This window comes from Pteropus vampyrus, unplaced genomic scaffold, assembly GCF_000151845.1.
Source record: "Pteropus vampyrus isolate Shadow unplaced genomic scaffold, Pvam_2.0 Scaffold671, whole genome shotgun sequence".
Taxonomy (NCBI): Eukaryota; Metazoa; Chordata; class Mammalia; order Chiroptera; family Pteropodidae; genus Pteropus; species Pteropus vampyrus.
Window position 1 is genome coordinate 145,973 of NW_011889452.1, and position 12,290 is coordinate 158,262.

The 12,290-nt window shown below is 43.6% G+C and overlaps 1 protein-coding gene across 1 annotated transcript in view; it reads right to left on the minus strand.

Moving 5' to 3' along the window:
* DNHD1 (dynein heavy chain domain 1) overlaps positions 1–9,877 on the minus strand; it is a 58,893-nt gene extending 49,016 nt beyond the window's left edge. Inside the window, 3 exon segments of the mRNA XM_023526002.1 lie at positions 3,703–3,876; positions 6,656–7,454; positions 7,738–9,877. Coding sequence (XP_023381770.1) covers positions 3,703–3,876; positions 6,656–7,454; positions 7,738–7,801 — 1,037 coding nt within the window. The 5' untranslated portion in view covers positions 7,802–9,877.
* Between the last annotated feature and the right edge of the window lie 2,413 nt (positions 9,878–12,290).

Consider the following 12,290-nt stretch of genomic DNA (forward strand, 5'->3'; position numbering starts at 1 on the left):
CATATACTCTAAAGCCCTTTAAAAGCTATATGTCCTAGGTCCTATGCCTTTAATGCCTAAAAGATAAAATGCTCCTCCTCTATCTCTTATCTCTCTCAACTTTCTAGAATACGTTGTTAAACAAGTGATTTAAGAGTGTTCAGACAGATACCAGAATGAGTTCACTAAGTCAAGTCATATAAAAACCTTATTTCATTTCTGACAAAGTAACTAGATCTTTTCAAGCACTATTATCACCAAATTACAGATGAGAAACAGAAACAAAGAAAAACCATAACTTCACCCAAGGCAGTTAAGGAAATTATAATACAGGATTTAAAAACAAATCTACCTAAATCAAGGCCCCTCTCTTAACTACTAGACCATTTAGCTTCCCACAGGACAGCTACCTACCCTAATGGAGCCCTGTCCCTGTGACCTTCTAAAACGGAGCATTCTCCTCACTCCCAATGGCCACTGCTCCTTTGGGGGTATAGTCACTCATTCTGCAAATGTTTATTAAGCGAAGCACTGTGTCAGACACTGTTCACAGAAGTGAACAAGAAAAACCTAGTTCATGTCTTCATGGAGCTTAATTAAACCATTTATCAAGTTACCTTTCTGTCCAGGCTGTGATCAGAGATGAAGACATAAAGATAACTGCTACATAGTCCTTGCCCTCAAAGAGCTCAGATCAGCTGGAATATTAAGTGATGCTAGAGAGTAAATGGGGCAAAACAAGATCTTCCTGAGTCTCAGACCCATGTACTCAACTGCTTCCAAAATACCTCAAACTCTCTGCCTTCTTGCACGTACCTGAAACACAGCAAGTTCTATACTGAACTCATAATTTATCCCCTCTAAATATGAATGAATGAATTCATGCATTCGTTCATTCATTCAACAAATATTACTGAGTTTGTACTCTATGCTAAACTGTTCTAAGCCCTGAGGATGCTAAACATAACAAACAGAAACACCTGCACTGACAGAGCTCTCATTCCACTGGAGAAGAAAGACAGTAAACCTACTAAATAATAAACCTAATAAATGGCAGGGCAAGGGGCAGGAAAAGGGAGACTAGTAGTGCCAAGAGGAAGGGAGTGCAATTTTAAACGGGGCAGTAAGGGTAGGAAGGTGATGGTGATAGTAGAGAAAACGCTCTAAGGAAGTGAAGGAATAAATTCCTCCCTAAATATTACTCAAAATCTAGGACAAAGACAAGAAAAAATTGATAAATTCAAACATTTTTTAAAACCTGTTACATGGCAAATAAATAAACAAAATGAAACAACAACTGTCAGTTTCTACTTTTGCTGAGGGGCACTAGAAATTTGGACCAACACTCCCACTTAAGAACAACTAGAAAAACTGGGCAAAATATCTGGATAAAATATAAAAATCATCTTATAAACCCATCAGAGAACTCACAAATTAAATCCCTGGGCTTTGAGTTGGGACCCTATTTACAATATATGTTAAACCAGAAAACACCTCCCTCCTTGCTGTGGGTCCTAGGCACTTCTGCTACTTCTGCTCTTGAGCTTCCTGAGTCTGTCAACAGCTCAGCTCCTCTTCTCAGTCTTTTGGGAGGGTAGAGTAAAACACACAATTGCCTCCATTGGAACTAACAGGTGCCTGTTTGGGAAAAAGCAGCACCAAATGCTAAACTCACTTCACTGATTTTCTTCTTTGGCAGATGCTGCCTTTTCAGTTCTCTTGCTCATGGTTTCTTGTCTCTCAATGTACCTAATTATCTTTGATTGTGCTGCTTCTCTGATTATGACTGAGATGATAATTTAAAGCTCTAAGCTTGTAATTTTCTTTCTGTGAGCTTTCCACCATGGTCAATAGACCTCTCATCCCACATTGCTACCATTACTATCATTACTGCCAGGTGGTCGAGAGTAGTAGCCACTATGTGGCAGTAGATGCTTCATCACACTCCAGCAAAAGTGATAATTTAATTAATTGTGATGCCACTGCATGTCATGGATTACTAGTATCCTAGTTTCCATTAGCAAGGAGCTCAGTACTGTTTGAGGCTAAGGACATTATGAAACCAATATCAGAACTGCATATTTGAGGCTCGTTTCCTGGGATCACTCATAATATCAAGAACTGTATCAATCAGGGTCCAGTCAGGAAAACCAAGGTCACACCAGGCATTTCGACAAAGTAAATTTAATAGAGAGAACGTGTTTTTTAAAAGGTGTAAGATGACTGAAAAAGCAAAAGGGAGCACTAAGGTAGCACAGAGATAATAACCACAGGAAATGGATGCCAGCCTCAGAACTAGAGGAACACAGAGAAGAGGTTTAGGTTCTTAGAAACTATGAGCTTGGAGGAGGGGCTTGTAGAGTTGGAAGTTGGATTTCTAAGGAGATGCTTCCTGGCTCTTACTAGTATCTCAGGAGTTTGGAGCAGGTGCTTTGCAGAGTTGAGACTCAGAATTCTGATGGAAAGTGCTACCCAATTGGTATTGGTACTTCTCAGGATTATGAAGAGGCTGATTCAGAAAGTGCCTGCCGCTGCCAGGGTGAAGGACCATTTCTGGGACAATGCTGACAGGAAGAGCAAGCAAAAGAGACAGTCTCTTCTTTTACCCTGCTGTCCAGTCCCCTTCTAGCACCCCCTACTAATCAAACCTAATGGGGTCCAGCTGAAAAAATGAGGTTTATAGTCTCAGCCCCAGTATCACAAAGCAGAGAGAAGAGTAGACTCAGAGCCAAGGCACAGTTGCTTAATAACTGGCACAATGCTCTCAGTGAATGTCTGTTAAATGAATTGATCAGTAAATGAATAGACGATACAGATCAATAGTGCTACCTAAGTCCAGGAGAAAGAGATCAGTGTATATAGGAAATAAGGCTCTTGGGGAGGGAGTGTGTATATCAGATACTGCTTAAGGGCACACTTTTGAGTTAACATAGTCCTGGGTTTAAGTCTTGTTTCCACCACTTTTGTGGCTTTAGACAAGTTACTTAACCTCTCTATGCATCAGTCTACTCATCTCATACATGGAAATAATAACAGCACCTACCTGGTAGGTGAGGATTAAATAACACATCTCATGTGTTTATTAGCAAACTGCCTGGTTTATAGAAAAGCTTCATTAATGCTAATTATTATTATTATTTCTCAGAAGAGATGGGATTTGAAGAGGACTTTTAAAAATATGTAAGATTTGGATCTAATGGAAGACAGTGAATGAATTCCTCTTGAGCCATGTGGAAGGAGGAGATTTGTTTTTATAGCCTCAGAGATAAAATTGGGATGAAGAGGCAATTGTGAAAAAAAAGCACATTTTGGTACAGTCTAAGAAACAGGATGGCTTGAGAAACACAAAACTTCCCTGACACTAAAGATTTGAACAAGCACCTGATTCATGCATTAGAGTTGGAAAAGATCACCATTAAATTCCCTTCTGAGGTAATGACCAAATGCTTCTATCATTCTAGGATCGAATAAAGAAGAGCAAAAAGTAGAAGAGGATGACTAAGACAAAAGACTGTGAGAGCAAAGGGGAGCGAAGAGGAGGGGAAGAGTGGCCAGGAGGCGCCTGAGGAGAAGGGAAGAGGGATGGAAACAGACAGAGGAAAAATGACAGGGGAGAGGAGAAGGGACAGGAGAGGAGTGAGTATGGGGAAGAGGCAAAGGGGAAGATAGCATGGGAGGAAATCAGGGAGTGAAAAAAGAAGAGGTCTAGATTTAGGCTCTTACCTAAAGTACCGGTTAGGAGCCACATTGAGATAGAGGAAGTGGATCTTCTTCAAGTTTCTCTCTGTCTTCAGAATGGTCATCACCTGGCTACCCAGGAGGGAAGTCCCAGGTAAAAAGCCAGTGCTGCTCTTTTGGAAGGTCTTCTTTCCAGCAACTTCAGAGTCGAGACGTGACCTGTATGAGAAAAAAGCAAGAGACAAAGCAGAGCAAAGATATCAGGTTGCCACCATTGGCCAGTGAGAGGACCCGATGTGGCACTATCAGAGCCTTTCTACCACCTATTCCACCAAAAGTGTTCACATACCAAGTAAATATAGTCCATGATGCAACACAGCCAGGCAATTATATTCACACAGACATGTGCATGGACAACTCCACCCTTTCTGATAAATGAATAATCATTCTGGATTGATTGTGATTACTATGAAATAAGTACTATGCAATACTGAGTAAAAGTAGTGGGGATACTTTTGTTTTCCCAACTTGTCACCCTGCAAGCCCACGGTCCTGGATTTCTGCTCCCTGGCAACCTTCCTAACCTTCTAGATCTCCTATCTTTGCCCCCATTATACCTGCTTTCCAACCCTGCCTCATTTCCCTCCCTCTCTTTCTTGCTCTTCCCCTATCATCACCCAACCTCTAGCTTCACACCCTTTCTTTTCTAGCCAGGATCTAATGGTGTATTCTTCAACCCCCTCAAGCCTGTACCAGTACTGTCAATGTTCTCACACTGCTACCATACCAGTCAACAAAATTATTACAAAAGTCAATTGTTCAAGAAGCCAAATGTTAATTACCTGGACTAACAATTTTGGTTGGAGTGAATTCAGAGTGCGCACAAAGTCTCAGTCTCTCTCTCTCTCTCTCTCTCCCCCTCTCTCCCTCCCTCCCTCCCTCCAATTAAACTTTGACTTAACCAGTCAAATTATACTAGTGTCATTAATTGACCCAAACTTAAATCAATAGAACAAGTTACCCCAGGGATGCAATCCTATTCTAAAGTTCATATCAACAATAGGGTCTATGACCTTGATGTTGGATCAGGACATCTTAAAGGTATAACTGCTATTAAAGGTTCATTTCCTTAACAATTAAAATCCTACATGATCTAAGTAGGTTCAGAAGAACACAGAACCAGGAATATTGGCTCCTCTATAGATTTCTGGTGTTCAATCTCAACTGTGGGCTTGTTCTACTTTTATGCCTTAGTACAAGTCCTCAAGCAGCTATCTCTTCCAGTGTCCTCAGCTGCTGTTCCAGCCCTCCACCAGTTCCCCATGCCCAGCCCTGCCAAGCCCCAGTCTCCTCCCTTCTCTGTCCAGAGAAAAATGAGGCATTCAGCCATGAATAAATTCCCTCAAGTTCAGCTGCCTTCCCACATATTTATCTGCATATACCCCCATCCTAATCTTTTCCCCCAATTTGAGAGGAAGGAGTGACCTTTCTTCTCTACAAGGCTAATTCCTCGATTTACACTCTGGATCTCTTATCCCCTCTTCATGAGCTATCTTCATTCTCTTCTTACCATTAGCCTATATGTATTCATTTGCTCTATATATGTTTGTAGAGTACCCACTTCTCAAGCACTGTCTTAAGAGCTATGAACATCTCTCCACATTTTTTTTAAAAGAGTTCTACCCAGACACCACTCTTCTTTCAGTCTGCTGTCCTATTATCTCTCTCTCTCTCTCCCTTTCAAGCCAAGCTTTGTGAAAGAATAGTAAAATGTGATTTCCACTTCATCTCCAATAAACTCCTGAATGCAATACAATCTGGCTTCCTCCTCACACAACCCCACTGACACTGCTCTCATCAACCTCCTCCTTGTTACTAAATCCAATTAACTTGTTTCAGATTTTTCTTACTTGCCTCAGTAGCATTTAACACTACTGACTGGTCCTTTCCCTTTGAAACTTTCTTTTTATTTTACCTCCTAACCTGCAAGATATTTTAATTCTAAACACAAACTCCTCTGATGTGTTTTCTCCTAACTGTGTACATAGACACAAACAGACACACAGACACACACACACACACACAGACACACACACACACACAGACACACACACACACAGACACACACACACACACCCCAGAGGAGCAACCAGAGGGAAGGCAATGTTCTTTGGTTTTATAGCACTTATCACAATTTGTAATTATGTTTTACTTGTATCAACTTATTTAACATCTATCTTCCTAAGTGTAAAATACAAGAAAAGGGATTGAGTCTGTCTTGTTCACTTCTGTATCCTCAGCATCTATAAGTTCCTGATATATATTAGGTATCCAATAATACTTATTGAATGAACCAATGTCTGGGAGACCAGTCCTGGAGAACTTCATTAAGCCACATTAACTAGGCCTCAGAGGTTTACCACCAGGTCCAAAAAGAGGGCAGAAAACTTGACCCCTTCCCAACATCTCCACACATTCTCACTTCAATTAGGTTCCCCCATGAGAGGAAACATACATTCAAAGCACATGGCAGGTCTCTGAAAAAGAAAGAGTTTGCTGGGGCTATCGAAGGCATGAATTGTTGGCATTGGCCACTTGCGATCAGGGCCCCTAGGAGCCAGCCTATCTGTCCACCATAAAGGTGCTAAGGCTTCAGAAAAAATTTGACCCAGCCATAAATTTGGAGCAAATACTGGCAAAGTCAAGCTTGATTAAAGGTAAAGTCTTTAATCTGGAAACTCTGGAAACTCAAGCTTTTCCTCTGAAGCTTTTCCTCATAGCTGACTTTTGATTTTCATGAATTTCTGCATTTCTCTATGGGGATTTTAACACTAAGACCACCAGCTTTATTTTGCAGCTTCTCACCAGCTTGGCTTATGGTCAGGCTAATCCCTTAAGTCAATAGGGAGCTGGCTACACCCAAGTAACCCAAGGGGTACCCATAAACTGGCTTCTCTCTCTCTTCTGCTCAAAGCCCCAGACTGGATCCCTCACTTACTTAGTCTCTCTTCTTCCACCAGGCTCTTCCTCTGCGTACTCAGTGCCATTGCTTTCATACTGTACAGGGATGTCTGTTGCCAGTGCCAGGGGAAGGAGGCTAAGGCCATCTAGCCAATGGGCCTCTTCCAGGGCCACCTCAGCACCAACAATACCCAGGCTGTGCTGTAGCTCAGGCAGAGTCAATGGTCGCAGCCATGTGGCCAACTCCTCCTCCACTTGCTGCCTACTCCTCCAGGCCTTCACAAAAGGGCACGCTGGGAGTGGGGAACCATGATGGAACCTCTGCTTCTGAAGACAGCAGTCAACATGGGAGGCATTCTCTAACAAAGAGATGTCTCGGGGAAAGACTTGGTTTATGGCATCTAGCAGGTCCAGCTGGAGCTGGGATAGGACCCAGGGTGCCCAGTGGTACAGCTGCTCCAAGAAGGGCAGCAAATCAAGGTGGCCCACTAGCAGCGCACGGTATGGGGGAAGGAGACCCAGCACTGCATGCAGGTAGTGCCAAGCTGCAGGGCTGCCATCTTGTAGCACAGCTGAGAACAGAGTTCGGAGCTCAGCTACCAGGAGCTCCAGCCCTCTGGGCTGCTCTGACTGAGTCCCTGCCTTCAGGAACTGCCTCTGTCTCCTCTGATAGTGCCGAGACTCAAGGGGATCAGATGATGATACTGCTTCAGGAGAGGAGCCCACCCTCCTCTCTGAGACCAAGAGGAGTTCGGCATTCAATTGCTGGCGAACCGACTTTGCCCACTGCTCAGGCTCCGACTGCCAGTTCCAGGTTCCTGGCTGTTGGGCCTCACCTGTTTGACCCAGAACAAGAGAGGGGCAAGAGAAGAGGTCTTAGGCTCTGGGCAGGGTGTGGTCAGGGTCAAAAGGGTTGGGGGAAAGGGGAAAGGAGGGACTTAGGACAGGGGGAAACGGGAGCTGCAAGGCAGAGCCAAACCAGCAGAGGGCCTTTCCTGGGACCCTCGACCCTACCTACAGCTTCCCCCAAAACTCTGGTAAGAAGCAGGCCCTGGACAGCAGTGGGGCACTCCCTGCACAAGAGTTCCTTCCCACTCCCCAGGATACTGTCCCCCTCACCTGGCCTAAGGGGTACAGGAGGCAAGACAAGGGACGGGACACAGATCTGCCGACGAGGTTTCATTAAGGAGTGCCTGTTGGGGAAATGGACGAACTTAGACTTGGGTCCTAGGCACAGGCTCCCTCTACTCACAGCCACCCACACGCAGAGACTGGCAGACACACGTGTGACCACTTGTAGAGGCAAAACTGATACACAAAGTGAGGAACCGTCACTGGGACTGGAGCCTGGCGATCGCCTGAAGAAGAGAAACAGGTCGTCACTCAGAGGTAGCAAAGTCCCGGTCTCGTCTGCCTGCCGGTTGGCTTTCTGTTGAGGACAGAAAGCTGAGGAGTGGACATAAAGAACTACTTGATCGGGATCGGGTGGGGGAAGGAGAGCAAACAGAGAGGGAAAAGTGGCAAAGGACCGGTCTGGCAGGAGGAGGTGGAGGAGGGAGGGAAGAGGGCTCCATGGGAGCGTGGGAGGATAGAGCCTAACTGGGGGAAGCAGGCGAGAGTGGTCCTAGCGGGTGAAGGGAAGCAGATCGTGCGCCATGGACTCAACCGCAGCTCCATCCCCTCCCAGCTGTTAGAACGGTTACTTGGTTCCCACCCACGAGGACGCCTGGAGTGCCCGAGGAGCCAGAAAAGGAAGGGGCGGGACCCAGGGGGCAGGGCCAAGCCAAACGTGCTCGCTGCCCTCAAGCCTTGGGAATAGAGGGTCAGCCTGGCTGGGTCTGAAAAAGAATGACGCGTTTGATTAGGGGAAGTAGCAATCCTTGGGGCATCGTGGGCAGGTGTAATCCATCTGTTTATCCATTCACTAAGCAGCTAAGCTAGCACCAGGCATCAATGACCTATGTCATTGGGACCATCCCCACCCCTCACATCCACCTAGCCCATCTTATCTCCTCCCAAACCCCAAATAAGATAAAATCCTTGATCACAGGAAGCTCAAAATCAGGGGTAGGGGAGCTAGATGATTAAAACAAAAGTAGAAATTCAGCATATGATAGTCCCACCATAGCTCTGAAATCTAAATGTGTGTAGCCATAAAGAACTACTTGAACTATTTAATGTCTCCACTTGGATATCTGATGAGTATCCCAAACTTGAAATATCCCAAACCAGACCCTTAACTGCCTCCCCCTGTCCCAAGAAACTTGTTTCTTCATTGTCTTCCACTTTCAGTAAATGGCAAGTCCACTTTTTCCAGTTGCTCAGGTCAAAACCTTAAAGTCACCTTTGACTTCTCTCTCTCCCTCCCATCCCCTCCTCCCCCCACATCCCATGTCTAATCCTTCAGCAAATTCTGTTGGCTTATAGCTTCAAAATATCCAGAATCCAACTATTTCTTATCACCTTAAGTGCTAGATAGAAACTTGGTCTAAGCCACTATCGCCTCTCACTTGGATTATCCCATAGCCTCTGACTGGTCTCCCTGCTTCCACTCTTGTGACTACAATTTGCTCTTTTCAGAGCAACCAGTGACCCTTTTCAAACAAACAGGTCATGTCACTCCTCTGCACAAAACTCACAAAAGTCTTATCATCTCATCCCTTCAAGTGAGAGCCAAAGTTCTATGATGGTCTACAAATTGCTATCTGCTCAGTTGCCTGCTACCTCTGTGATCTTCTGTCCGACTCTCTTTTCCCCATTCACTCGACTCCTGCTGTGCCTGGGTCACATCAAGCATGCTCCCACCTCAGAGCCTACTTTTAAGACCACAATTGGGCAATGCACATATCACTATCACATAGACACACCTAGCGCCAAGGAAAGCTGCAAAATCGAATCTTGATTTTCAGTGGGCGTGTGCCCAGACAAAAGCCAGGGGTCCTATTGGTAAAGAAAGAAGGGGACAATAGATACTGAGGGACAACTAGAGGACAACTTAAATCACAGTGAACACTCTTTTCCCCGATGTCCACAGGTGAATAAGCTATAACAGGGTTCAGTGAGGGCATAAATAATGGCATTGGCAACCTTCCTGGGAAGGACAAAGAAGAGTCAGAATCACAGTAGATCTTAAAGTTTAAGGCCTTAAAACAATAGTTTTCCAGGGAATCTGTTGAGTAACCTCAGTTGAGTCCTCAACACTGCCTAAAAATCTAATTATGTTTCTTTTGTCAGTTCACTCTTCCATTCTGTACAAAGACTATTTCAAATTTCCTGTACTCTCTCACCTTCCATTTCCTTCTTTACTCTCTAATAACTTCACCTCCTCTTTGGAAAAAAAATTAGATGCTGTATCAATCAGGGTCCTCCAGAGAAACAGAACCAATAGGATACAGGTATATATACATAAAAATATTTATTTAAGGAATTGGTTCACATGATTGTGGAGGCTGGCAAGTCCAAAATCTAAAGGTAGGTCAGTATGCTAGAAACAGACAGAAATTAATGCTGCAGTCTTGAGGCAGAATTGCTTCTTCTGGGGGAAATCTCAGTTTTTGCTCTAAGGCCTTCAACTCATTAGATGAAGCCTACTCACATTATTGAGGGTAATTTCATTTACTTAAAGTCAATTAATTGTAGATGTTAACCACATCTATAAAATATGTTCATAGCAACACCTAGATTAGTGTTTGATTAAATACTGTAACCTAGCCAACCTGACATATAAAATTAACCATCATACATGCTATTTAAAAGGAACTCTCTCAAGCTCCCAAATCCAAATAAAAAACTACTTAGATCTTCTTTCATCCATCTCTCCCTCTTTCCTGTTACCAATAAGAGCTCCTCTTCTCTCTAAAGCCAGGCTCTAGACTTTTGCTCTGGAATTATACTCTCTTGCCTTCTTCACACAACAAGTATTTATTATCAACTATGTTGAACATTATTTTAGATGTTTGGTTACATCAGTGTATAAAATAATAACATTGACAAAAACTCCTGGCTTATGGTGCATAAATTCTAGTGGGAGACACAAATAATAAAAAATTAATAAAGTATATGTGATAATGCTATGGGAAAAAACAGCAGAGGTTAAATGCAGATTCACTTGTCTCTTAATTAAAAGTTTTTCTCTTGTCATGTAAATAGCAGACTGAGCTGGGAGAAGACTGAAAAATGTTCATTCAACAAATATTTATTGAATACATATTATGTGCCAGGCACTATGATAAGGATACAATGGTGAGCAATATAGACCTCATGACCTCATGACCAACTGGTAGAAGTGCTACATGTCGAAAACATGAGGAATTATGGGAGCTGGAGTCTGGAAAGAGATCTTTGAGGAAACAGTATTTAAACTAAGTATTCAAGAATGAGTAGTTTAATAGGTAAAGTACGGAAAAAGCACTGCAAGACAGAAAACATCAGGTGCAAAGGCCTTGAGCTGCAATAGTATATGATAGGTTAGAGCAGGGGTCCCCAACCCCTGGGCTGCAAACCCATACTGGTCAGTGGCCTAGGAACCAGGACACATAGTAGGAAGTGAGTGGCGGGTGAGCGAGTGAAGCTTCATCTGTATTTGCAGCTGCTCCCCAGCGCTAGCATCACCACCTCAGCCCCACCGCAGATCATCAAGCATTAGATTCTCATAGGAGCATTGGTCCCTGGTGCCAAAATGGTTGAGGACTGCTGGAGAGGAATCCAAAGGTCAGTGTAGTCAGAGCACAGGGATGGAGTGAAGTGTGGTCAGGTTCAATTCAACAAACAGTATTGACAGTCCAGTGTCTGAGCAATTGATAAGATAAAGCTGAGGTAGACAGAAGCTGGATCATGCAGGGCCTTCTAGGTCAGGTGTAGAATGTCAGTTTTTATCTTATGAGTAGGAAGCTATTGCAAAATTTTAAGCATCAGTTTGTGTTCTGGCCTGTGAATGGAGAACAGATTGGAGGGATCGAATAGTGGATATGGGGAGAAGCAGCAGTTGCAATAATCTGTGTGGGAGATTGTGGAGATGGAGAGAAGCAGACAAAATCAAGGGATATTTAGAAATGTATATTGTTAGGATTTGGCAAGTGAGTAAGGCGATGAGTGAGGTTTCTAGCTTTTGCCATTGAGTGAGTACTAGGCATAGAAAGTTCATGAGAAAACACATTGAGTTGGGGATGTTTTTGAGATACATAAATGGAGATGTCAATCAGGAAGCTCAAAAGAGAGATCTGGGAGTCATCAGTAACGAAAGCTCAAAGTGGGAATGAAACAATCCTAGAAAAAATAGACTTGAGAAAGAACAGGGCGTAGAGAAACTTTTAGATTTGAAGACTGGAGGTGGGTGAGCCAGCAAAGGAGGCTACGAAGCTGCAGCCAAAGAGGCAGTAGTAAAAGTATGTGAGTGGCATCACAGATGCCAGTGGATGACTGTCAATGATGAGGAACTAGATAGTAGTACCAGGTGCTACTGAGAAGTGAAGTAAACTAAAGACTGGGGAATAACCCTGGATTCAGAAATATGAAGGTCACTTGGTGAGCCAGCATCACCTCAGTAAGAACCATTTCAATAGAATGGAGGTTGTAGAAGTCAAAAGACTAGGTGGAGGAATGGGATGGAGAGGGCCAAAGTATTCAACCGTTTAGCTATAAATTGGAAAAAAATAGGATGGAGCTGGAGGGAA